Source organism: Podarcis raffonei, chromosome 2 (genome assembly GCF_027172205.1).
Source record: "Podarcis raffonei isolate rPodRaf1 chromosome 2, rPodRaf1.pri, whole genome shotgun sequence".
NCBI lineage: Eukaryota > Metazoa > Chordata > Lepidosauria > Squamata > Lacertidae > Podarcis > Podarcis raffonei.
In genome coordinates, this window is record NC_070603.1 from 22,173,921 (window position 1) to 22,201,469 (window position 27,549).

Sequence of the window (27,549 nt, forward strand, 5' to 3'; positions counted from 1 at the left end):
AAAATGCTGCTAAAATAAACCTTAAAATGAAAACCGGAAATGTGATGCAAGTTTTAAAACATACCAATGAACTGCATCCCCAAATCCATGATATCCAGTAAAATAAATTTGCACGTATTTCCAATGTTGACGTAATTTTATAATAATTGGAATTATGTAGTGTGCTCTGGTGTTCTCCTCCCTTCTTCTTTTGATTCCGTCGGGAAGGCAACACACAGCAAAAGGAGTCACTTAGGGAAGCACCGGCCATATCATGTTGCCAGCAGCCCAACAGAGATCAGTCGAGAGAACCCCGTATCAGAGCACCTGATTCTTGCCATTGCTAATGGTCCCTCCCTTTTTGAAATAATTTTTATTTGATTCTACCAATACAAATTAATTACAACACCAAATACACATCCATAAAATGAGATTTCTCTGAATCTCGAGACTCCCCACCCAGTGGGTTCTATTGTCAACATTCCCAACTGCATATTATTTCATTGTCTATGTTTTGTACCATATTGTCCATAGTGTTTGTTACAAGTGAGATTAAAACCCTGCTAACGTTTTCAACTGCTCAGGGTGATCTCCTAAATAAATTATAAACTTTCCCCATTCTTTTTTGAATTTCTTGCCTTCTTGGTCTCTGAGTTTCCCGGTCAGTTTTGCCATTTCACCATAGTCTAACAGCTTAGTTTGCCTTTCCTATCTGGTAGGGACTTTTCCTTCTTTCCATCTCTGGGCTGGTAGCATCCGTGCTGCTGTTGTCGCATACATAGTCCTTTCTGTTCCTTTGGAATGTTGGTACCTATAATTCCTAATAGAAAGGCTTCTGGCTTTTTTACTTGCCACGTCAGAAGGGAGTGCCTTGCTTCCTTGGCCTATGTCAGCTGCCACGGTAATGATGGCAAGCTGCAAGCGAGGTGGGAGCAAAGTTACCTGGGTTTCTTCCCATATTGCTGCAAGTGTAGCGAGGCGGGTTTATCTCCCTGCTTCCAGCGGAGGAGATGATCCTTCCCGATGCGTTTTTGGGAGCGCAGTCACCTTCCCTGTCCCTGCGCTGATGGGCTTGGCGGCGGTCTTCTTGTTTTTGCTCCTGCAGGCACAGAAGAGCAGATGGTGCCCAAGACCTCTCCAGACCCTACAGGTGCCGAGAACCCAGCCACACCCCCGGGGGAGGGGGTGCTCAGCTCCGACCTTGACAAAATCCCCACTGAAGGTCAGGCGGGCCCTTTGAATAGACCCTTCTGCCCCCCCATCTCCCTGCCAAGGATCTACCCCTCCATGGAGAGCAAGGGAGAGGCCAGGAAGCCCCGGCTTCCTCTCCGCTCTAGAATGGGGGGTAGATGCTAGCGGCTACGAAAAGGAAGCGCGGTCGCTGCTCCATAACCGGTGCACCTCTCTCTCTATTTTAACCACCCCTGCTTGCAATTCAGCCTGCCCTTACTGGAGACCGACGGGTTCTGCCACCCAGCTGAGGTGGTTGCTCTCTTGGATGGGCTTTTGCCGCCTGTCGTTCCACTGTGGCTTTCCCGCCCCCTTTTCCCAACAGAGCTGCCCAAAATGGAGAGCAAGGACGTCCAGCAGCTCTTCAAAGACGTCCTGGGGTCTGCGGAGCGAGAGCAGCAACAGCAGCAGCAGCAGCAGCTCAACTGCATTGGGGCGGAAGCTGAGGCCGGAGGCCTTCGGGACCCGAGCCGCTCGCAGCTGGGCCAGAGGCCTTTCCTGCAAGGTGAGCTTCCACGCCCAGGTTGGTGGGCCACGAGTCACATTTTCCTCTTTCTGTCTCCCGCCCCCTTCAGATGTTTTGCTTAATGTTACTTTTATGTTCCGGGACGCAGGTGGCGCTGTGGGTTAAACCACAGAGCCGAGGACTTGCCGATCAGAAGGTCGGCGGTTCGAATCCCCGCAACGGGGTGAGCTCCCGTTGCTCGGTCCCTGCTCCTGCCAACCTAGCAGTTCGAAAGCACGTCAAACTGCAAGTAGATAAATAGGTACCGCTCCGGCGGGAAGGTAAACGGCGTTTCCGTGTGCTGCTCTGGTTCGCCACAAGCGGCTTAGTCATGCTGTACGCTGCCTCCCTCGGCCAATAAAGCAAGATGAGCGCTGCAACCCCAGAGTCGGTCATGACTGGACCTAATGGTCAGGGGGCCCTTTACCTTTACCTTTACAGTGGTGCCTCGCAAGACGAAATTAATTCGTTCTGCGAGTTTTTTTGTCTTGCGAATTTTTCGTCTTGCGAAACACGGAACTGCACCTCTTCAAGCAATGCGCCCGGTTTTAAGAAAAAGGAAACAAATTCGCAAGACGTTTTCGTCTTGCGAAGCAAGCCCATAGGGAAATTCATCTTGCGAAGCAACTCTAAAACGAAAAACTCTTTCGTCTTGCGAGTTTTTCGTCTTACGAGGCATTCGTCTTGCGAGGTACCACTGTACTTTTATGTTGCTTAGTATTGAAAAATATCCAAGCCGCATACAAATATAAAAGAAATATCACAGAAGTGGCGATGCAACATAAAAACAAGCTTAGGTTTCTTTCTTATCTGCTCTGTATATTGTGACGGGTGGCGCTGTGGTCTAAACCACTGAGCCTTTGGGGCTTGCCAATCAGAAGGTTAGCAGTTCGAATCCCCGCGATGGAGTGAGCTCTCGTTGCTCTGTCCCAGCTCCTGCCAACCTAGTAGTTCAAAAGCACGCCAGTGCAAGTAGATAAATAGGTACCCGTGTGGCGGGAAGGTAAACGGCGTTTCTGTGCTCTCTGGTTTCCGTCACGGTGTTCCGTTGCACCAGAAGCGGTTTAGTCATGCTGGCCACATGACCCGGAAAGCTGTCTGCGGACAAACGCTGGCTCTCTCAGCCTAAAAAGCAAGTTGAGCGCCGTAACCCCATAGTCGCCTTTGACTGGACTTAACTGTCCAGAGGTCCTTTACCTGTTTACCTTACATTGTGATGTCCAAAACTATTGGTGTTTTAGTTTCACTTTTGGACTTAGGCAGCCGTTATACTCAGACCTTTTCAATAATATCAGCCAGCCGTAGCTATAGTACATCGCTAGGGCTGGTAGATGGAAGGAAGTTATTTCAACTTGGCTAGTAAATAGGAAGTAGGCATTTGCATGTGGTATATAAGAATTTTATTCAAGTAACCAGGCAAGGCAAGTTTTTTGGTGGTTTGAGTGGTGGTGGTTTTGTTGCTACATCGTAAGTGCTCAAATGGGTTGTTGATTTTTTGAGGTCTTTTTAGCAAGTGACTTCAGCTCCAGCCGCTTCAAGCCAAAGCACCTTCACTTTGTGTGTTTGGAAACCTTCGTTTTTTGTGAAAGGGCTGCGGCTCGGTGGTAGATTGTGTGCCTTTTGTACTGACGGTTCCAGGTTTGATCCCCGGCGGGACTGGCAACACCCCCTGCGTGAAACTGCTGCTGGACAGAAAGCAGTGTGTCTTTGGGGTTGTGGGTGTTTTGGTGCGCTGCCAAAATAAGCTTGAAACAAGCCTTGAAGCACGGCCTTGAAACGCATCCTTGAGGCACGCTTGGCAACATCTGCTTAGCAACCAGAATTCTGGCCGGCCACAGGTGTCCTTATCAGGGCTAGTCTGGAGGAGGAGAGATGCAGTAGTGTGAGAGGCAGTCAGTGATGGTCCGTGAGCCTGTCTCTCTGGCCGGATGCCTGAAGGGAGCAGAGACCTGTATAGCGCTCTGCTTCTTATTTTATACGTAGACCCATTGCGCTATATGCAACTTGTAAATAGTAAAAGACTTTAGAGGAGAATTGGGAAGGTGAGGGTGTTATTCCTGACTTGGGAATTTACCGGACTCTGCTGCTGCGAAGATGCAGGGAGACTTTCTGAGTTGCTTCTGCTGAGACGAAGAAAGGAACCCGTCGAGAGTTTGCAGCTCGCACCCTAACAGGGGGGAGGAGAAGGACCTCTTGATTCCAGCTCTGTGATCCATCTCTTCTTGTTTCTAGGTGGCGCCGGGGTCTCCCTTGGGCCCCTTCAACCCGCTGTGCCGATGGAGACCTACTCAGGGGTTTGCCAGTCCCCATTTCTTGATAGCAGGTAGGTCACCCGCACTGGCGTCTTCTCTCTTAGACCATGGATAGCTCAGTTGGTTAGACCATGGTGCTGATAACGCCAAGGTTGCAGGTTCGATCCCTGTATGGACCAGCTGCATATTCCTGCATTGCAGGGGGTTGGACTAGATGATCCTCAGGGTCCCTTCCAACTCTACAGTTCTGTGATTCTGTGACTTTCTTATACCACCGGCGGTGGAGCCCTCTGGATGTTGCTGGGCTCCAACTCATTCTTGATCTTGTTTGTGATGGCTGGGGTGGTGGTGGAAGTTGGGCTCCAACCGCACCTGGAAGGATTCCCCCCCACCCCTTGGGTTTAGGCACTGCTCCTATTCCATTCAAAGGGACGCGGGTGGCGTTGTGGGTTAAACCACAGAGCCTAGGGCTTGCCAATCAGAAGGTCGGCGGTTCGAATCCCTGCGACGGGGTGAGCTCCCGTTGCTCGGTCCCTGCTCCTGCCAACCTAGCAGTTCGAAAGCACCTCAAAGTGCAAGTAGATAAATAGGTACCGCTCTGGCGGGAAGGTAAAGGGTGTTTCCGTGCGCTGCTCTGGTTCGCCAGAAGCGGTTTAGTCATGCTGGCCACATGACCCGGAAACTGTACGCCGGCTCCCTCGGCCAATAAAGCGAGATGAGCGCCGCAACCCCAGAGTCGTTCATGACTGGACCCAATGGTCAGGGGTGCCTTTACCTTTACCTATTCCGGTATCCCTGAATCTTTTATCCAACATGCCTTGTGTTTCTCTCCTTCCTCCCCCCTCGCCCATGTAGGGAGAGGAGTGGCTTCTTTAGCCCAGAGCAGTGTGAGCCAGAGAGCCCTTGGGCCAGCAGCTCTGCGGCGTCCACCCCCACCACGCCCACCACGGAGGGGGAGAGCGACGGGCTGTCGTACAACCAGCGGAGCTTGCAGCGCTGGGAGAAAGATGAAGAGCTGGGAGAGCTCTCCACCATCTCGCCCGTCCTCTATGCCAACATGAACTTCCCCAACCTCAAGCAAGACTACCCAGGTGAGTGGCTCTTTCTTTCCCCCCCCCCCTCTCTCTCTCTCCTCCCTGTTTAGATAAGTTTTTAATGACTGATGTTACAATGTATTTTCAATCTTTTGTTGGAAGCCGACCAGAGTGGGTGGGGAAACCCAGCCAGATGGGCAGAGTATAAATAATAAATTATTATATTATTATTATCCTGCCCACTTTCTCTCCTGTGGCATAACAACAACAACTTATTACAGTGGTACCTTGGGTTACATACGCTTCAGGTTACACACGCTTCAGGTTACAGACTCCACTAACTCAGAAATATTACCTTGGGTTAAGAACTTTGCTTCAGGATGAGAACAGAAATTGTGCAGTGGCGGCGCAGTGGCAGCAGGAGGCCCCATTAGCTAAAGTGGTGCTTCAGATTAAGAACAGTTTCAGGTTAAGAACGGACCTCCGGAAGGAATTAAGTTCTTAACCTGAGGTACCACTGTATTTATACCCCGCCCATCTGACTGAGTTTTGCCAGCCACTCTAGGTAGCTCCCAACATAACATTAATAATAATAATAATAATAATAATAATAATAATAATAATAATAATAATAATATAAGCGCTAGAATATCAAATATTAAAAACTTCCCTAAACAGAGCTGCCTTCAGATGTCTGCTAAAAGTCAAATAGTTGTTTATTTCATTGACATCTGATGGGAGGGCGTTCCACAGGGTGGGTACCACTCCTGAGAAGGCCCACTGCCTGGTTCCTTGTACAGTGGTACCTCGGGTTACATACGCTTCAGGTTACATACACTTCAGGTTACAGACTCCGCTAACCCAGAAATATTGCTTCAGGTTAAGAACTTTGATTCAGGATGAGAACAGAAATTGTGCTCCAGTGGCGCGGTAGCAGGAGGAGGCCCCATTAGCTAAAGTGGTGCTTCAGGTTAAGAACAGTTTCAGGTTAAGTACGGATCTCCGGAACGAATTAAGTACTTAACCCGAGGTACCACTGTAACTTCGCTTCTCGCAGTGAGGGAACCGCCAGAAGGCCCTCGGAGCTGGACTTCAGTGTCCAGGCTTGAATGATAGGGCCGTTCAGGGCTTTAAAGGTCAGCATCTTGGTGCCCACTCCCAGTCACCAGTCTAGCTGCCTAGTGGCCTGTCTTCCTGCCTCTCCCTCAGTAGAAGTCTGTGATGCTCTAAAGAAGACGCTTAGCCAGCGAGAGCGGTGGTATGTTCTGCGGCTCTGCGTAATAATGATTATGATGCTATTATTTAATATGCTGCCCATCTGACTGGGTTTCCCCAGTCACTGTGGGCAGCTTCCAGCACGCACAAAAACGTAACAAAACTTCCCGATAAACTTCCCTAAACAGGGCTGCCTTCAGATGTCTTCTAAAAGTCAGATAGTTGTTTATTTCCTTGACATGTGAAGGTAGGGCGTTCTGCAGGGAGGGCGCCACTGCTGAGAAGGCCCTCTCGGTTCCCTGTAGCTTCATGTCTCGCAGTGAGGGAACCGCCAGAAGGCCATCGGAGCTGGACCTCACTGTCCGGAATTGATGGTGGATTTGCACAGATTTGCATGTGGGTCTCAAACGATCTTGAAACCACACTGGCCTTTCTAGAAGCTTCTGTCCGTCACTTTGCCTTCTTTCCCTCAGCTTTATATCAAACCGGTGTTCAAAATCTCTGGACTTGGAAGGTCTTGGGCCTGCGTGTAAGCCTTGTTCTCTCTCCTCCTTTCCCCCATCCCTCCACAGATTGGTCCAGCCGTTGCAAGCAGATCATGAAGCTCTGGAGAAAGGTGCCGGCCCCAGACAAAGCCCCATACTTGGTAAGTGGCCCATGAATACAGGATTCAGTTTAATTTCAAGGGGATGGCCTCCTGTTTGTAAGAAGAATTAAATTAATTCGCACTCTGCAAATTACTCTGCAAGTCACAGTCCTTGGCCTGAAAGCAAGATGAGCGCCGCAACCCCATAGTCGCCTTTGACTGGACTTAACCGTCCAGGGGTCCTTTACCTTTTTTAAAGTTATTTTTATCTTATACATTGGTACCTCGGGTTACAGACGCTTCAGGTTACAAACACCACTAACCCAGAAGTAGTACCTCGGGTTGAGAACTTTACCTCAGGATGAGAACCGAAATCGCATGGCAGCAGCAGGAGGCTCTGTTAGCAAAAGCGCGCCTCAGGTTAAGAACGGTTTCGGGTTAAGAACGGACCTCCAGAACGAATTAAGTTCGTAACCCGAGGTATCACTCTATGTAAAATCAAAGTGAAATGATGACACTTTTTTTTTAAAAAAGTGGCCAATTATGTGATTTAGGAAAGGAGCATTCATCCAACCTTGGGTGGGGGTGTTTTTCCTGCCATCCTTTCTCATTTTGGGTTTTTCTCTGCAGCAAAAGGCCAAAGATAACCGGGCAGCCCATCGCATCAACAAGGTGCAGAAGGTAAGCCAAGGGCAGTGGCGTAATCAGTTGATAGGGTAGCATGGACTGAGCAGGAAAACCCAATGGGGAAGCTGTGCCAGAACCACCGTGTAATTGTCTGTGGAACTAGTTCCTGAGCCAAGAAAAATCTAAATTATTTGTGTGGCCTTCGTGTGTAGGATTCTTATGTGATAGGTTTTCTTGTTAATCAGTTCAGAAGCCTTGATAGCAGAGAGACAGGAGTTAGAAATACATACGTGAGATTTTTTGTCTTTAAGGGCCCCCCCCAAGATTCTTTACATTGCTGCAACAGCACAGGTACTTTTCTGGAACCCCTGTAAAGAGGGCAGAAACTCTAGGTCCTCTCTGAGGTTCCTTTGGGTGCATCTCAGATGCTTTCCCTCCTGTCCCTGAGAGCAGAATATGTCCCATGACCTGGGTTTCCCCCGTTTCTTCCCTTTCACCGTGTGTGTGAGAAGGTGTCACCAAATGGGTGTCTTGTGTGCTCGGGTGTTGACGGCGCCCTTTTGACGCTCCGCCTCTTCCTCTGTCTTTCTTAGCAAGCCGAGAGCCAGATCAACAAGCAGACCAAAGTCGAGGTGCTGCGCAGGCCAGACCGGCCGGCCCTACATTTGCGCATCCCGCCCCAGCAGGGGGCACTGCCCACTGCGGCCCCCCAGCCGCCTCCTCCGCTGCCCCCTCCTCCTCCCGCCGCCTCTGTGCCAGGGCAGCCGCTCTACGTCAGCAACGCCGCAGCTCTGCCCAGCGGGTCCGGCGGCGTCGAGTCGCCCAGCGAGCTCTTCCTCAAGCTCCCCTCTTCTGCCGCCAGTGCCCAGCCCCCCGGGTCCGGCGGCGTCGAGTCGCCCAGTGAGCTCTTCCTCAAGCTCCCCTCTTCTGCCGCCAGTGCCCAGCCCCCCGCTCCAGTGCCTTTGCACGAGCCCTACGGCGTGGCCTGCCCCCCGCCGGATTCAGGTTTCCCCTCTCCCTCCTCGGTGGGCCAGAGCCCGACAGTGCCTGCTGGCTTTGCTTCGTCCTCGTCCTCCTCCTCCTCCTCTTCCTCCGGACAGTCTCCGCTCCTGCCGAACCCTCGCCCAGCCCCGCAGCCCGGGGACTTCCAGCCCACCCCTCCGGGGACCCCGAGGCACCAGCCCTCCACGCCAGACCACTTCCTCAAGCCCCGCTGCCCCACCGGGTCCTTGGAGAACCTATCGGTGCCCGGGAGCCCTCAGCGGGCCGCCCTGCTACTCTCGCCTCCGCCTTTTGGGGAGCTGAAGAAAGGGTTGGACATCAAGAAGGAAGAGGCCGGGCCGGGGATCTGCTCCCCCAGCTATGGCTGCAGCTACGGCGACTCGCCGTCCGGTGCTCACCACCTGGCCGAAATGAAGGCTCCAGATGTTTTCAAGGCCCCGCTCACTCCCCGCCAGTCTCAGGTCGAGCCGCAGAGCCCGGGCTTGGGGCACCGGCCTCCCGACGCCCACCCTCTGGCCGCGTCTCCCCCCAGCCAGGCTGACCTCTACCGCCAGTCGCCATACCCAGACCCCTACGCTCAGCCTCCCCTGACGCCGAGGCCTCAGCCCCCGCCCCCGGAAAGCTGCTGTGCCCTGCCGCCCCGCTCCTTGCCCTCCGACCCTTTCTCGCGCGTCCCCGCTAGCCCCCAGTCCCAGTCCAGCTCCCAGTCTCCCCTCACGCCCCGGCCGCTCTCTAATGAAGCCTTCTGCCAGTCCCCGGTGACCCCCCGCTTCCAGTCTCCGGACCCCTACTCTCGCCCCCCTTCGCGGCCGCAGTCGCGGGACCCCTTCGCGCCCCTGCACAAACCCCCTCGCCCCCAGATGCCGGAGGCCGGCTTCAAGCCCATGCCTGGCTCCCATAATACCCTTGCCTCCGGGGGCTTCCCGGCGGGGCCACCCTCTTCCGAAGCCCCCCCTAAGCCTGGCCCGCAGCCCCAATTCGCTCGCTCCCCTGGGGCAAGCGTCTTCCCGAGCACTCAGGCCCAGCAGATGCGCTTCACCTTCCCGCCCAGCGAACAGCTCAAGAGCTCCCCTTCCCACGGCATCAACAGCCATTTTGCCCCTGGCAAGCCCCAGAGCACCAGCTACGTCTCCTCACCGGGGTTCCACCAAGCCGGCAGCCCCCTCGGCCCTGGCAAGGGCACCGCGGACTCCTACAACGTCTCTCCGCTGCGCCCGCCCTCAGCTCTGCCCCAGCCACCGCCACCTCAACAAGATGGCGCCTTGGCCTACCTGCCGCGGACAGGCCTGGTGACTCCAGGTGACAAGAGGGAAGAGGGAGCGGTTGGAGCCGCCAACCGGGAGCTGCAGGAACTGCCAGCCAGCCAGGAGGGGACGATGGGCAGCAATGCCACCCAGACAGAGATGGAGAAAGTTCGGCAGGTAAGCAGGGCTGCTACTTGGCTTCAGGTACGATATGATAATCTTTATTGTCATTGTCCCATACAGAACAACGAAATTGAAAACAATCTACAGCAGACATTCAAAAACCAACAAGCCTGCTATCCTAGCTATCCCAGCCTGGTTAACCCCTTAAAAACTCTGATACCCCATAACTGAAAATGGGAGAAACTGGTGCTTAGAATGATAGAGGAGACAAAACAGGGTTTTGTTTTGTTTTTTAAATTATATTATAATAGCAAATGTAAGAGGAACAAACAAACAAAGGATAAGTTTAGAAGAAAGTTACTATTAAGTTAATTTGGAGATGGTATTTAATACCGGTAAGATTAAATCAACTAAACCAGGAATATTTGGTGTTATGTTGGAAGGGGTGCCAAGAAACCGGACAAGGATTTTTTATTTAAAATTTACGTTTAAAATTGGTGGGCGTCTTATACATGGATAGTGCGTTGGGGGGACGTGTGATTGGTATCTGAACAGCTCTGGGCAATCTTCCCCCATTTTCTGAATTTGGAGTCCCCCAACTTATACATGTTGTGGGGGGGGGGCGTGTAAATAAGCACAATTTTTTTTGCAAAGGTGTTTAAGGAGATAACAGAAATCAGAAAAAAAGCTGACTGAAAGTCCAGGGGTAGCATTATTGTCAATTTACGATGGGGTGGAAGGTTCACAGGCCAGGAAGAACTTGCTCACAAATTTATCTACAGCTGCACGAGTTATAGCTAGGAAGTGGAAGGGGGAAGGGAAATATAAAATGCAAGAATGGTATAAAGGGGTGCGAGATATAGCTATTAATGGTAAATTAACATGTGCTATTAAGGCAAGATGGGGAATATGTGGGAGAAATTATTTTGAGGAGATGTGGAAGGTATTTGTAGAATCTGTACTGTTAAAATGGAAAGGGGTCAAACCATCACAAGAGGTGTTGAAATTTTGGGAGGCTGGGTAGTTACGATGGAATGGTGTCTCGTGGGCGGGATGAATTTATTTATTTATTATTATTACTTTATCAAAATAAAAAAGTAATAATAATAAAAGGGAAAGAGAGAGAAAATAACATAAAACACAGTCAGCTTACATTAAGAACACAATGACCACCAATGCATCCATCTTAAATTAAACAGGTAATTTGGCGTAAGCCCTTCAAATGTCCAAATAGGTTATTTCCTGTAATGGAATAGGGTACTTGGCCTTTAAGCTCGAGTGAAACCCTCCCATAGAATAAGTAGAAGTTTGGGAGCGAGATGGGGAGGTCATGGGAGAGGCAGGCCCATGCCTTGTAGCATCCTTTTCTCTACGGGGGCAGGCCTGATCCTGGAGCAGAAGCTGGGCCAAGGCCTGAATCCTGAGAACATTTTGATAATGTCTTGTGGTATCATTTCATAAAGCAGCCAACCCTTGAATGTAGGCCAGCGTTGCCCTCATATTGCAGATTACAGGAACTAGGGCTGAGAGAGAGGCCAGTCTTAACTACAGTGAGCTTACCCAGTTTTTAGCTAAGGGCAAGGTTCAAACCAGTTAGTGCCCAGCTCCCACTTTGGGTGCTATGCCATGCTAATCTCCAATGGGTTGTCAGCCGCAAATTCACTAGGTTCCGTCCCTAAATCCTAATGACGGCAATGATCCAAATTTGGTTATGGTATACAGTATATTTCATTCATTGCATCTTAAATGATGATGATGATTGACCTAGTGACACAAAGTTCTTTGTGAAAACAGCTGAGCTTCACATTACATCAGCACATTCAAGTCCGTTTGTAGGATCGTCAAACGCCATCGATTTGACACTTTTATCAGAGTCTCCCACACTTTCCCCAGCCATTCTGGTTTTGAAGGCTTCTCCTTACATTTCCACCGGTGAGCAAAAACCATTCTAGCTCATTCATGACCACCCAATGTTTCTTTCTAAGAGCTAAGGGTGCAGACCTAATCCCACTTAACACGGGAGTAAAGCTCCCTTGAAGTCAGTAGGAATGAACTCTTGAGTAGCCAGGGTTCTGATTGCACAGTAAATCTGGTGTAACGTTTAAGAAGGCCCAGAAATGCATTAACATTAGTAAGGGGTGATATTGCTTGAAGTTGCGCAATCATTTTTTACAAAACATGTGATGAGCGTTTGGTAACATGGCAACCACATGTGGAAGCAGCCTGCTTTTTTTGGCACCGTATCAACAGTTACTACGTCCAGCTTTTGAAATCTTAAGTTCAGAGGTATTAAGTGCCATCGCATTGCCATTTTCATACCATTCTCTCTCAATGTTGAGCTCGCAGTAAACTGAATTCCTGGTCCCTAAATAATACCTCAGAGGGATGCGGGTGGCGCTGTGGTGTAAACCACTGAGCCTAGGTCTTGCCGATCGGAAGGTCGGTGGTTTGAATCCCTGCGGCGGGGTGAGCTCCCGTTGCTCGGTCCCGGCTCCTGCCAACCTAGCAGTTCAAAAGCACACCAGTGCAAGTAGATAAATAGGTACCGCTCCGGCGGGAAGGTAAACAGCATTTCCGTGCGGTGCTCTGGTTTCGCCAGAAGCGGCTTAGTCATGTTGGCCACATGACCCGGAAGCTGTACGCCGGCTCCCTTGGCCAATAAAGCGAGATGAGCGCCGCAACCCCAGAGTCATTTGCGACTGGACTTAACTGTCAGGGGTCCCTTTACCTTTAAATAATACCTCACACCTGCAGCACTATTGCATATTAAAGCAGAACATATTTTAGAAAAGATCTGCATACATAATCAGTTTTTAGGAATATGTTGGATTCCTGAGAAGTGGATGTTTTCTGACTTGTGTGATTGACTAAATTGTTTACATAAATATTTTCAGAAACCAAAAAACTGAATACAGAACCCTGGCCCTTTAACCACCTGCACACTGCAGGCCAGACTGGCTATATATTACGATTTGATTTACTTGCACCCTGTTTGGCTTATAGATCCTGCTCCTTCCAATTCATCCTTGCTTGCCTAGCCTGTGCTTATTTTCCTTTGTGGCGCCACACAATGGGCTGCCTTGAAGTACAATCCGGCTGCCCCTTTTGAGACCCTCAGACTAACAGCCTGCTCCCTGTCTCTCCGGTTACCTCCCATCAGCGTCAGAGACTCCGCGAGTTCCTCATCCGCCAGCAGATCCAGAGGAACAACTTGAGGCAAGAGAAGGAAAGTGCAGCCGCAGCCGCCAACAACACCCAGGCGTCGTGGAACCCGGAGGGTGGCGGGCAGGCCTTTGAGCAGATGAACCGGAGCATGACTCCTTATCCAACAGTGCAGGTAACGCGTGAGGCCGGGGCATATTATGGGTTTCTTAGAGAGGCCCTCTACCTCCTCACCCCACCCCCCAGAAAAAACTATGCTGTCAGAAAAGCAACTGACATCCACATGGGTCTGTCTTCCCCTCTCCCTTTTCCCAGGACAAAGGAATGCTTGGCAGCCTGGGGGGCACCCCAGCGGGGAGCAAACTTCCCAGTGGAGTGATGGGGCAAGGGCCCTACGTGCAGGACGAGCGACTTGCCCGCCCCCCTCCATCAGCGACCCCTTCTACCATGGATATCAATGGCAGGTGAGTCGCGTGGTGCCATTTAGGAGACCAGACTTCAGGGGCTGGAGAACCAAGGGCAGGTTCTCTGTTGGTGTGCGATCCTCCCATTCAGACCTTGCTCTGACCTGTTTTACAGTGGTACCTCTGGTTACGTACTTAATTCGTTCCGGAGGTCCATTCTTAACCTGAAACTGTTCTTAACCTGAAGCACCACTTTAGCTAATGGGGCCTCGTGCTGCCGGAGCACGAGTTCTGTTCTCATCCTGAAGCAAAGTTCTTAACCCGAGGTACTATTTCTGGGTTAGCGGAGTCTGTAACCTGAAGCGTATGTAACCCGAGGTACCACTGTACTGCATTCACCTGAGGCAGATTAGATTCCCATGCTTTTCTGGGAAACAAAGGCTGCCTGTAGGAGGAATTCCTCTGGAGCGTGCGTACCGTTGATGAACAGAACGTGACAGGCCCCTGCCCCAGAGAGCTTACAGTGTTGGCCGTGAAAGAAGGGAAAGATGACAAAGGGCTACCCTAAAAGATCAGAACTTCCCCAGAGCAGAGTAGGCCAGGTGGTTGACAGCAGCTCAGGGAACTTCACTAAAGGTTACAAGCGATAGCTCGGTCAGTTGAGCATCTTAATCTCAGGGTTATGGGTTCGAGTTCCACATTGGGTAAGAAGATTCCTCATCGCAAGGGGTGACCAACTTTTCAGTTATTTGATTCCGTGTGCCTGACAGGCTGTTGTCTTGGAGGCGGGAGGTGCAATTGCAGGCCATGTGGCCTTACTTCAATAGGCAAATGTGGTTTGTTTGGGAAGGGTGTCCCCATTGTGGTTTTCAAGCAGCATGGAAAGTGGCCTTCTGTCAGAAGTGATTATGAGGCACCTCTACCTGAGAGTCCCCACTTGTGTCCCGTAGCTGACATTTCTCTCTCTCTCTCTTTCTCTCTCTATTTGTTCTTTCCTCTTCCAGGTCTTCAGTGGCTGCCGCGCAGCCATTTTATCCCCGCGGTGTCTTCCAAGCCCCGTCTCCACAGCAGCAGATGTGGCAGCAGCAGCAGCAACAGCAGCAGCAAGCCGTGTCCATGCGTCTCTCTGTCCCTTCGCGCTTCCCCCAGCCCCCCACCCAAGACTTGAGCCGGCAAGCCCTAGCAGGCCTTGCCCCACGCCTGCCAGGCCCCGGAGAACAGATTCAAGCCTCGACCGGCGCTCTGGGAGCCCAGTTCATTGAGCTGAGGCACAACATCCAGAAGGGAGTGCTTGGGAGCGGTGCAGGGCCCACCTTTGTCCAGCAGAACCCACAGGCTCGAACCAGATTCTTTATACCTGGGAATGACGGTGCCAGCCAGGCTTTGAAATCTCCCGTTATGCCCATGCAGGCTCCTGTCCTGGGAAGCCAAGGCCTGCAAGCCCAGAAGATGTCTGTCCCTATATCATCCTCTCCACAGCAGGGGGCAGAGATGAGCAACAACCACCATCCCCATGCCAAGGCTGTGTCCCAGTTGATCCTGCCCCCTGGAAACTTGGAGATGCAACACATCCCGCCCCGACCACTCTCCTCATCCGGCCCTAAAGATGTGCCCATTACCTCAGCTGCCACTGACGCTGCCCCAGCTGCTGGCAGGAATCAGCTAGGCCTGGCCGGCAGGCAGCTGCCCTGTGAGGTGCCGGTGGAGCCGGACTTAGACGACGACTTTGATTCCCACAAAGACCTGGAGGACGACGACGACTTGGCCAACTTGAGCCTGGACCCGGACGTCGCCAAAGGCGACGACGACCTGGGGAACCTGGATAACTTGGAAACCAACGACCCGCACCTCGACGACCTGCTGAACGGAGATGAGTTTGACTTGTTGGCCTACACCGACCCGGAACTGGACACCGGGGACAAGAAGGACATCTTCAACGAGCACCTGCGGTTGGTGGAGTCGGCCAATGAGAAGGCCGAGCGGGAAGATCTGCTCAAGAAGGAGCCCTCGGCCGGACCCTACCTCAAGGAAACGCCCTCGGCCGGCGTTGGGAAGCCGGGTGAGCCAAGGACGCCATCGTTGCCCAGAGAGGAGGTGCCCAAGGCGAAAGAAGGGCTCGGCCTGCTCCACGTTCCCTGCCCATCCTCTGCCTCAGGGGTGCCACCGCCCTCCCCCATCCTGTCAACGCTCAAGGCCCACAGCGACGTGCTTGATAGTAAGCTGGTCAGCCTGCCGGCCGATATCAAACCCAAGATAGAGGAAGGCTGCCTGAAGCCGTCGCCTTGCCAGTTCAACACGGGCGCCCCGGAGAAGCTTCCTATCAAGTCTGAAGGGGCCGAGAAAATGGCAGCTGCCTTGGCGGTCAACATCAAGCCCGGCCAGGGCCTCATGAGCCCCGGCGGAGTCCGGCTGGGCATGACGTCGTTCCACGGCAACAGCCACGCTTCCATCTCTGACAAGGTCCTCTACGGTGCCCCCGGCCGGCCGCCGCTGGTCCCTGTGCAGATGGCCAACGCCGGCAACTCCCTCCTGGACAAGTTTGAGCTGGACGGAGGGTCCCTGAGCCTGGCCAACTCTCAGCAGCACTCTCCTGCTGATGACCTCGACAAGATGGAGAGCTCCCTGGTGGCCAGCGAGCTGCCTCTGTTGATTGAAGACCTGCTGGAGCACGAGAAGAAGGAGCTGCAGAAGAAGCAGCAGATGTCAGCCCAGATGCCCGGGGGCTCCCAGCAGCACCTCCAGGCTCACACCATGTTGGCTCACTCGGCTCCCCCTCCCCAGTCTCACGACGGGCAGTTGGTGAGCTCCCAGCAGCAGCTGCAGTTGGGCATGGTGGCCAGGCAGCAAGGGATGGTGGCCAACCAGCAGCTGATGCAGCAGCAGCAGCAGCAGCAGCGACTGGCTGGTCCCCAGCAAAGTCAAGTCCTGGCCCCGCATATGGGGGTGGCTCAGAACCAGGCTCATATGCTTGCCGCCCAACATAGCATCCAGGCGGCGCATGGCCAGCAGAACCAACAGCAGGTCTTGGCCCAGAAGCCCATGCCGGGGGTCCAGCAGCAACAGCAACAGATGATGGGGCTCAAGCCGCAGCAAGTCGTGATGCAGCAACAACAACAGCAGCAGCAGCAGCAATTGGCTAACAGCTTCTTCCCAGATACAGGTAGGAGTTACGAGACGGCTTTTGTTCACCAGCCTCTTGTTTTTACCAGGGCGGTGTGAGTTTTTATGGATGGGATTGAGTGGAGCTTAAAACAAAGGTTTAGGATTTGGTACTTCATTGACTGGACGGGTCTGTCTGGAAAGGAGGACTCTAGATCAGGCCTAGGCAAACTCGGCCCTCCAGATGTTTTGGGACTACAACTCCCATCATCCCTAGCTAACAGGACCAGTGGTCCGGGATGATGGGAGTTGTACAGTGGTACCTCAGGTTAAGAACTTAATTCGTTCTGGAGGTCTGTTCTTAACCTGAAACTGTTCTTAACCTGAGGTACCACTTTAGCTAATGGGGCCTCCCGCTGCTGCTGCCGCACCGCCGTTGCACGATTTCTGTTCTCATCCTGAGGTAAAGTTCTTAACCCAAGGTACTATTTCTGGGTTAGCGGAGTCTGTAACCTGAAGCGTCTGGAACCCGAGGTACCACTGTAGTCCCAAAACATCTGGATGGTCGAGTTTGCCTATGCCTGCTCTAGATATATAATGAAATAAAAAGGATGTTTAAAATAACCTTTGTAAAAAAAAACCACACACACACAAAACAAAACCCTAGAAGCTTTTCTTTTGGGAATTATAGGGACAGAACTACCTAACATTTTAAGAAACTTATTCATGTATGCTGCTACAGCGGCAAGAATGTTACCTGCCCCAAAATGGAAAGAAGCAGAGGTCCCAGCAAAGGAAGAATGGGTACAAAAACTTATGGAATATGCAGAAATGGTGAAACTTACTGGAAGAATAAGAAATCAAGATAACATTTTTTAAAAATAAAAGAATGGAAATGGTTTATTGAATATTTACAGATAAATTATATATATTTTTAAAAAAAGATATTTATTAAAGTTTTACAAAAAGAAAAAAGTTACAGAAGAAAAAAGAAGAAAAAGGAAAAATAAAAAAGTACAAAAATACATGGGGGGAAAAATGCAAAATACAGAAAAAATAAATAGAAAATAGTTAAAAAACAAATCAATCTTTTCATATCTTAGATTTCATTTACTTATTTCCCCGACCTCCTCACACCTTCCTTTTTTTGTATTCCCGTTCACATGGTTAATTCAGCAAATCCTTACCCTCTTTATTTTTATCTTAATTCTATATCTCAACATATTATAACTTTATATTTTCATCCGTTATCAATCCATTTTTACATATTCTTATTAACCTTGTTGCTAAGGCCGCTTCATTTCAATTCGACATCATTTTAACATTCATTAATTTTACAATGTTTCTGCAAATAATCTTTAAATTTCTTCCAATCTTCTTCCACCAACTCTTCTCCCTGGTCTCGGATTCTGCCAGTCATTTCCGCCAGTTCCATATAGTCTATCACTTTCATCTGCCATTCTTCCAGGGTGGGTAAATCTTGTGTCTTCCAATACTTTGCGATAAGTATTCTTGCTGCTGTTGTAGCATACATAAAGAAAGTTCTATCCTTCTTTGGCACCAATTGGCCGACCAAGCCCAGGAGAAAGGCCTCTGGTTTCTTCAGAAAGGTATATTTAAATACCTTTTTCATTTCATTATAGATCATCTCCCAGAAAGCCTTAATCCTTGGGCACGTCCACCAAAGGTGAAAGATGTACCTTCATTCTCTTTACATTTCCAACATTTATTATCAGACAAATGATAAATTTTTGCAAGCTTGACTGGTGTCATGTACCACCTGTATATCATTTTCATAATATTCTCTCTTAAGGCATTACATGCCGTGAATTTCATACCTGTGGTCCACAACTGTTCCCAGTCAGCAAACATGTCATGTCCAACATCTTGTGCCCATTTAATCATAGCAGATTTAACCGTTTCATCCTGCGTATTCCATTTCAACAGCAAGTTATACATTCTTGATAGTATCTTAATTTTGGGATCTAACAGTTCTCTTTCCAATTTTGATTTTTCCACCTGGAAGCCAATTTTTTTATCCATATTGTAGGCCTCCCTTATTTGATAATAATGAAGCCAGTCTCGCACTTTATCTTTTAATTTCTCAAAACTCTGCAATTTCAATTTGTCACCTTCTTGTTCCAAAATCTTCCAATATTTCGGCCATTTGGCCTCCATATTGAGTTTTTTCTGAGCCTTCGCTTCCATCGGTGATAACCACCTTGGGGTTTTATTTTCAAGTAAATCTTTGTATCTTATCCAGACATTAAACAATGCTTTCCTGACAATATGGTTTTAAATGCTTTGTGTGCTTTAACCTTGTCATACCACAAATATGCATGCCACCCAAAAACATTATTAAAACCTTCTAAATCCAAAATGTCTGTGTTCTCAAGAAACAGCCATTCTTTCAGCCAGCAAAATGCTGCTGATTCATAATAGAGTTTAAGATCTGGCAGGGCAAATCCACCTCTTTCCTTTACATCAGTTAATATTTTAAATTTTATTCTGGGCTTCTTGCCCTGCCAGATAAATCTAGAAATATCTCTCTGCCACTTCTTGAAACAATCCATTTTGTCCAAAATTTGCAACGATTGAAACAAAAATAACATTCTTGGCAATACATTCATCTTTATAACAGCAATTCGACCAAGCAAGGAAAGCTTCAGGTTTGACCATATTTCTAGATCCTTTTTCACTTCTGACCAACAATTCTCATAGTTGTCTTTAAATAAATTTAAGTTCTTTGCGGTCATGTTCACCCCCAGGTATTTAACTTTCTTAACCAATGTTAACCCTGTCTCCTTCTGAAACCTCTCTTTCTCAATCGGTGTTAAATTTTTCTCAAGAACCTTAGTTTTTAACTTATTCAACTTAAATCCTGCCACTTGACCAAATTCTTGAATCAGATCCAATACTCTTTTAGTTCTAGATTCTGGCTCCTGTAGTGTCAATATTTACAGATAAATTATAAACAGATAAAAACATTGCTAGGATTATTGTAATAAGCTGCAGTTTCATAAGTGTATATATTTAAAGAAGGTGAATAAATGAGTAAATTAAGTTAATTTGGATATGCAGAAGATATTAAAAACAAATTTAAGGAACCGCAGAAAGAGGGAGAAGGAAGTCAAGTTTTGAAATGTCAAAATGATTGTAAAATTAAGGTAAAGGTAAAGGTACCCCTGCCCGTACGGGCCAGTCTTGACAGACTCTAGGGTTGTGCGCCCATCTCACTCAAGAGGCCGGGGGCCAGCGCTATCCGGAGACACTTCCGGGTCACGTGGCCAGCATGACATCGCTGCTCTGGCGAGCCAGAGCCGCACACGGAAACGCCGTTTACCTTCCCGCTAGTAAGCGGTCCCTATTTATCTACTTGCACCCGGGGGTGCTTTCGAACTGCTAGGTTGGCAGGCGCTGGGATCGAGCAACGGGAGCGCACCCCGCCGCAGGGATTCGAACCGCCGACCTTTCGATCAGCAAGCCCTAGGTGCTGAGGCTTTTACCCACAGCGCCACCCGCGTCCCCGATTGTAAAAATTAGTGTAAAATTAGTGAAATGTATAAATTATAAAATTAGTGAAATGTATAAACTTGAAAAGTACAAAATAAAAATACGTAAAATGGAAAGAAGGACTCCGGGAGATGGAGGCTGAGCAGTTTGCATCTCCCACAGACGCACCAGCGGTTGACCTGAAGCAGTGTTTCCTAGGCTTGCTCCTCCTCCTGTATTCGGACTACAGTTCTCATCATCCCTGACCACTGGTGTTGCTAGCTAGGGATGATGGGAGTTGTAGTCCCCCCAAAAATCTGGAGGCCTAAGTTTGGGAAACACTGACTTAAAAAGGAACTGCGCAGCCATGAACACGTTGGCTCGCTGGTAGCCTTCCTCCTGCTTGTGCCTCGGCCCCACATTCTAGGAGATTATGGTTTCAAGGGGCCAGCTGTGTGCTGGCAGATCTCACGCAGCAAACGAATGAGGCTCGGTTGTGAAGCGGCCATGTCTGGCCTGATCACTTCTTGATCTCCTCCCCTCCCACAGATCTGGATAAATTTGCTACCGAGGACATCATGGACCCCATCGCCAAGGCCAAGATGGTGGCTCTGAAGGGTATCAAAAAAGTCATGGCGCAGGGCACCATTGGAGTGGCTCCGAGCATGAATCGGTAAGTACCCAGGGCAGGAGGCCCAGGAGCCTGGATAATGTGTAGTTCGCTTTTTCTTTCGTTTAGCTCAGAGGGCCTTGCTCTGGGAGACTCTGGATTTAAGGTTTTCTGGAGTCTGCTTCTCAGGCCAACACTGGCTCCCTTCATTCTGTTCCCCTTCCTCCCCCAGGCAACAAGTCTCCTTGCTGGCTCAGAGGTTGTCCGGAGCGTCGTCTTCATCTGAAATGCAGAACCACATCCTGCCTGGCTCTGGAGGACAGGTGAGCAGAGATTTGGCAGGCCCTCTTCAGTTTCCCCACACTTTTTTAACGGATGGGTTTGGGGAGTGCTGGCTCTTTTGGTTGTGGGATCAGGGGGGGAACTGTGGCAGGTACCACTGCAGATATTCTGATTCTTTCAAATCCCTTGCAGGAACGGAGCAATGACCCAGCACAAGCTCGACCAAACCCACCCACTTTTGCACAAGGTGTCATCAGTGAGTAGTTGGCAGAAACCAGTCCTGAAAGGGCTGTGGTGTTGCTTTTCCTTGGGTAATGCTCCTGCCCACCTGGGCTTTTTGCATACATAGCCTCATAAGCCATCTATTCCAGATTGCTTAGATCTGGATTAAGGACTTCCTCCTGCTTCCAATCACAATTCCTAAACTGGTAGCGTTTTGCTGACAGCAGAGGGTGAACTCTGTTCTCTTTGTTAGTGCTTTTTAACCACCTGGCAGCTTTGGATAATAACAAAGAACAGATAAGTTGTGTGTGTTGTTGAACGTGCAAGAAAGTACAGTGGAACCTCGGTTTTCGAACGTAATGAGTTCCGGAAGACCGTTTGACTTCTGAAACGTCCGAAAACTGAAAGCAGAATCGTCAGTACAATAGGGAAACTCAAAATGGAAGCCACGTGGCATGTTCGGCTTCCGAAAATTGTTCAAAAAACAAAGCAGTTACTTCCGGGTTTTCGGCATTCGGGTTCTGAAACGTTCGTCAACGGAGACGTTCGAGAACCGAGGTTCCACTGTGGTTGCGTTGCAACGGAGAGGCTCTGAGCTGCAGCAGATGCAAGCTCCCATGTTGCAGGCAGGATAGATTGCATTCCAGGGGTGCATGGGTTGTTGTAGTCATGCATGGCGAAGAATCACTGGTGAGGCTGGTTCTGTGATTGGGTGAAAGGTTGCAGGAATGAAGATGTGCCTTTTGTGGCTCCAGCACAAAATTGGGGATGTCAGTGGAGGTTATTGTGGTTTTTTTGTTTTGATTATGTATTTTGTGCTTTTATATTGTGCTTTTATCTTGCAAACCACCCTGAGACCTGAGAGTATAGGGCGGCATACAGATTTAGTAAAAAATAATAACAATTTATCCGTGGGATGCAAGTTCTGCAGAATCTCAGAGTCTGAGGACTGGAGGGCCTTGCAAAGCCTTTGTGGGCTAGTACAGAATTTATTAAGTGCCAGAGGCAAGGCGTTTCAACTTTCCCCCTATGTCTGCCAAAGTATATGGCCTGACCTGTCTTGCATGTCTCCAGCTTCCGAAAACCAGTGTTTCTCATCCCCCCCACTCCCCCCCAGATGAAGCGGATCAGCGCCAGTACGAAGACTGGCTCCTCCATACGCAGCAACTCCTCCAGATGCAGCTGAAGGTGCTGGAGGAGCAGATAGGGGTGCACCGCAAGTCCCGCAAGGCCCTGTGCGCCAAGCAGCGGACGGCGAAAAAGGCCGGCCGGGAGTTCCCCGAGGCTGATGCCGAGAAGCTCAAGCTGGTGACGGAGCAGCAGAGCAAGATTCAGAAGCAGTTGGATCAGGTAAAGCACCCAGATTAGCTTGCGTCCGTTTTAAGTCCAAAGGCCACTGCTCTCGGCACAACCGAGAAAACTAAAAAGGGGTCTGTGGAGGACCGGAAGACTCGCGATAGAGGCAAAACGAACCCCACCCCGCAGTGGTTTCCTGCCTCTTCCTGAGTAATGAGATGCTAGGAGGGAGAGAGTCAGGTCTTGCATGAGCACAGGGTGCTGGAGTCGGGGAGGTGCTAAGGAAGAAATGAGGGTGGCCAAGGGTAGCGTCAGCAAATCAGGACGCGGGTGGTGGTGTGGTCTAAACCACTGAGCCTCTTGGGCTTGCCGATCGGAAGGTTGGCTGTTCAAATCCCCGCAATGGGGTAAGCTCCAGTTGCTCTGTCCCAGCTCCTGCCAGCCTAGCAGTTCGAAAGCACACCAGTGCAAGTAGACAAATAGGTACCCCTGTGGCGGGAAGGTAAACAGCATTTCCGTGTGCTCTGGCTTCCGTCACAGTGTCCCGTTGTGCCAGAAGTGGTTTAGTCATGCTGGCCACATGACCTGGAAAGCTGTCTGTGGGCAAACGCCAGCTCCCTCGGCCTGAAAGAGAGATGAGCGCCACACCCCATAGTCGCTTTAACTGTCCCAGGGTCTTTCACCTTTTACCAGCAGTCCATGACACCTGGTAGGGATGGAATATTCACCTGGGCAAGGGGTGGGTGGGAGAGATTGGAGGAGTCTTATCTGCTCTGTGCACGTTTCTGTGCATTTTATGCTTTGGCAGAAATGTCGGGTCTTAAGAAGCATCCAAGTATCCTCAGCTGTCCAAATTCCTTTTTTAAAAAAAAACAAAACAACCTTGGGGAAGAGCTGTAGGTCCGTGGAAGAACATCTGCTCCCCCTGCAGGAAGGTTCCAGATTCTACCCCCAACATCTCCATGTGGGACTGTGTGAGACTCCTGCCTGAATGGGGAGCCCCTACCTGCCAGTCAGTGTAGAGAATATTTGGCCAGTGGTCTAATTCAGGCGGGGGAAAGCAGATTCCCAGGTTCCTGTGAATTTCCAATTCTTATAAAACATGCTTTTGCTGCCTGAACTATAGGGCTGGGCTGGTTTTCAGCATCACGATATATCACCAGCTAAAGATCTCAGTACAGTGGAGCCTCAGGTTACGTTACCTTCGGGTAACGTAACTTTCAGGTTGCGAGCACGGCAAACCCAGAAGTGTATACTTTCGGGTTTTGCCGCGTGCGCAGAAGCGGTGCCTCTATATGCGGACTTTTCGTGGTACGTACGTACCCCCTGAATGAATTTTCGTATCTGGAGGGTCCACTGTATATCACAGTGTCTGATAGAAGGATGGAGACATTGACGGGCTTCACATTTTCTCCTGCATTGTGATTTTTGCATGGCGCGCGCACACATACACACACACCATAATTTGTGATATATTGCCAAGTCAGAAATTATGAAACTGATACCATAATCTGGACTTCAAACCGGTTTTGGGCGGTATAGTGGCACCTCGGGTAGCTGTTCTTAACCTGAAGCACCACTTTAGCTAATGGGGCCTCCTGCTGCTTCCGCGCCACCGGAGCACGATTTCTGTTCTCATCCTGAAGCAAAGTTCTTAACCCGAGATACTATTTCTGTGTTAGCGGCGTCTGTAACCTGAAGCGTACATATATAACCCGAAGCATATGTACCCTGAGGTACCACTGTATTGTTATAATTAAAAAAATGGCTCCCTTTCCCATATGGGGTGTTCCGGAGCCCGTATAGAGTCCTTAAGTGGGTTTCCTAATGGTAGGAGAAAACAGGTGCACCCCTCCTTGTTGTTTGCTGTGCTTACGTTGCCTCTGCTACCTCTTTCTCTCTGACAGGTTCGGAAGCAGCAGAAGGAACACACCAACCTCATGGCTGAGTACCGCAACAAACAGCAGCAGCACCAGCAGCAAAGCTCCGCCGTCTTGGCCCTCAGCCCCTCGCAAAGCCCCCGCCTGATGGCCAAGCTCCCTGGCCAGCTCCTCTCCGCGCACGGCCTCCAGCCGGGGCCGCAGGGCCTAGCAGGCCAGGCCGGCTTGCGCCTCCCTCAGGCCGCCGCCATGGCTGTGCAGCAGGGCTTGCCCTTTATGGGAGGGCAGCAGCAGCAGCAGCAGCAGCCATCGGGCGCTTCGGCCCCCAACAGCTTCTTCTCCAGCAACCGCCTGTTGCAGGAGCGGCAGATGCAGCAGCAGCGGCTGCAGCTAGCGCAGAAGCTGCAGCAGCAGCAGAACCTCATAGGGCAAGTGTCCATGCAGCAGCAGCAGCAGCAAAGCCACATGGGACAAATGGCAATGCAGCAGCAGCAAAGCCTTATGGGGCAGATCTCGGTGCAGCAGCAGCAGCAGCAGCAAAGCACGATGGGTCAGGTGGGCTTGATGAGCCAGCCCCCGCCTCCACCACCCACGCCCCAGCCGAGCCAGAATCTGCTCCCCAAGCAGCAAGGGCTGTTGGGAAACCAGGCAGGAGTCCTGGTCCAGCAGCTCTCTCCGCAGCAGCAGCAGCAGCAGCAAGCCATGCTGGGACACTCAATGCTGCAGCATCAGGGCATGATGGGGCACCCGGCTTCCCAGAGGCAAATGCTGCTGGCCCCACAGCAGCAGGGGCAGCAGCAGGGGCAACAGCACCGAGTGCCTCAGCAGCTGGTGCAGCAGGCGCAGGGCATGATGGGGCATCGGCTGCTTTTGTCACCACAGCAGCAGCAGCAGCAGCCAGGGCTTCTCGGGCAGCAGCAGAGGACATTGCTGAGCCAGCAACAGCACCAGCCGCTCCTGGGCCAGGGGCCGGCTTCCCAGCAGGGCGCCCTGAGCCAGGGGCCGGGCGTGGGCACCGAACCTCTCCAGCACTTTGCGCAGCACGGGTCTCTGAACCAGCAGCTGCACTCCTCGACTCAGGGAATGCAGCCAGCCCAGCAGCAGCAACAGCAGGGGTTGGCTGTCAAGGAGCAGCAAGGAGGGCCAGAAGGCGGCACGGCCATGCTGCCTCCCGAAGGGGCGGACGGTGCATTGCAACAGCAGCAGCTAAGACCCCACATGGTGGGCCCAGAGATGGGAGGACAGCTGCAGATGAGCACTCAAGAGCAGCAGCAGCAGCAGGGGCTGAGCGGCCACGGGACTCCTCTTCCGGAGCAGCCGTCTCAGCTGATGCTCCAGCAGCACGGGGAGCAGCAGAAGCAGTCAGCTGAGCTGGGCCAAGCCCAGCACTTGCTCTTGGGCCCCCAGCAGCAGAACATGCTGGGCTCCCTGCAGCTACGGATGCAGCAGCAGCAGCAGCAGCAGCAAAACAGCCACTTGCAGCAGCAGCAGCAGCAGCAAAACAGCCACTTGCAGCAGCAGCAGCAGCAGCAGCAGCAGCAAAACAGCCACCTGCAGCAGCAGCAGCAACAACAGAACAACCTCCTCCAGCAGCCATTGCGTTCTCACCTGCCTATAGACGGCATTCTGCAGCAAGAGCTGTCGCAGCAGCAGCAGCACCACCATCGAGATGCAACTCAGGGCCCCCACTTGCTCAACCAGCAGATGGAGCAGCAAGGCCAAGTGCAAAGGATGATGGGACAGAACCTGGAGCAGCCTTCCAAAGGTTTGCCGGGACAGCACCACCTCCAGCAGCAGCAGCAGCAGCAGCAACAACGCCTTCAGAGCCCAGCCGGGCCCTCGAAAACACCAGGGCTGATGATGCAGCAGCAGCAGCAGCAGCAGCAACAACAAACCATGATGCTGCAGCAGTCCTCCCCGCAAGGCCAAAGCATCCTGTCCAGCCCTGTGATGGGCCAGATCCGTGCCCAGCTGCAGGGCGTCATCTCCAAAAACCCTCAGCTGCGGAACCTGACTCCGCAGCAGCAGCAGCAGCTGCAGGCCCTGCTAATGCAGAGGCACCAGCAGAACCTGCTGCAGCAGCAGCAGCAGCAGAACCAGGTGCTGCGGCAAGCCAGTCCCTACCCGGGGCAGGCGGCCCCCGAGCAAGGCCAGCAAGCTGCTCAGCACCTCTCCCTGCCGGGCGCTGCGGGGCAGCAGCCACAGAGGCAGCCGCCCCTGGCGGTCTTCCAGATTCGTCCGGACCAGGGTTTCGGTGCCTCGGTGGAGCAGCAGCAGCAGAGGGTCCCGGTGAGCCAGCAATCCGCTGTCTGTCCCCAGCAGCAGGGGATGGTGAGGCTCCCCACCCCTCAGGCTCCCTCTGTCCCCTTGAGCGTTGCCGGCATGGCATCTGGGCAGCAGACGCCACTGCAGCCACAGCAGCACCCGAGCCCTCCAGAGCCAAAGAGACCGTCTCCTTTGCTCTTGGCTAAAAGCCCTGAGCAGCAGCCGCTGCAGCAGCAGCAGCAGACTCCCACTCAGAGGCACCAGCCTGCTACTCCCAGCTCCCTGCTGCTCTCCACCCCAACGCCCCCGAGCGCGGGAGAAGTGACTCCCGGGACTTGCAGCCTCCGAGACTCCGAGTGCCCCACCACCAAAGAGGCCACAGAGACCGGCACGGCCAACGGGCAGGTGGTAGAAGCTGCTTCTCCCTTGGCGGGAAGGGTGCCCCCGCCGGCAGGAAACCTTCCCCTTGTTTGCATCAAACAGGAGCCCAAGGAGGAAGCCTCCCAGTGCGCCCTGATGAGTGGAACGCAGCCCGTCAAGCGGGAGGCGAACGGGGACCCTGTCTTGGCCCCTGCTGCCGCCGTTCCAGCAACCACCAACAGCCTCACCCGCACCGAAGCCGGGCACCTCTTGCTGCAAAAGCTGCTGCGGGCCAAGAACGTCACTCTTGCGACGCAGCGCTCAGGCGATGTCAACGGGCACGTGGATGGCAAGATCGCCGGGGCGGAGGGCCGGTTGCAGCCGGTACCAGATGTGCGAGAGGTAAGAGTGCAGGGAAGGAGGAGGAACGACGGGCAGGGACGTCAGAGGGGGCGTTGGGTTGGATTTCACTTAGGAGGGGGAGCATTCGGAAATAAATCTAATAATAATAATAACAACTACTACTACAACAAATTTATTATTTATACCCCGCCCATCTGCCTGGGTTTCCCCAGCCACTCTGGGCAGCTCCCAACAGAATATTATTAATAATTTTTAAAAAATGATCGAACATTAAAAACTTCCCTAAACAGGGCTGCCTTCAGATGTCTTCTAAAAGT

General features: G+C 51.5%; 1 protein-coding gene across 1 annotated transcript in view; it reads left to right on the forward strand.

Annotated features, from left to right (window-relative positions):
- The window catches only part of LOC128407190 (histone-lysine N-methyltransferase 2D-like), a 117,615-nt gene that overhangs the window by 55,605 nt on the left and 34,461 nt on the right, over nt 1–27,549 (forward strand). The window contains 15 exon segments of the mRNA XM_053375251.1: nt 1,085–1,201; nt 1,535–1,714; nt 3,947–4,037; nt 4,822–5,057; nt 6,788–6,861; nt 7,432–7,482; nt 8,022–9,851; nt 12,958–13,134; nt 13,275–13,423; nt 14,368–16,523; nt 20,504–20,627; nt 20,797–20,887; nt 21,039–21,102; nt 22,186–22,418; nt 24,272–27,271. Of these exon segments, the coding sequence (XP_053231226.1) occupies nt 1,085–1,201; nt 1,535–1,714; nt 3,947–4,037; nt 4,822–5,057; nt 6,788–6,861; nt 7,432–7,482; nt 8,022–9,851; nt 12,958–13,134; nt 13,275–13,423; nt 14,368–16,523; nt 20,504–20,627; nt 20,797–20,887; nt 21,039–21,102; nt 22,186–22,418; nt 24,272–27,271 (8,573 nt within the window).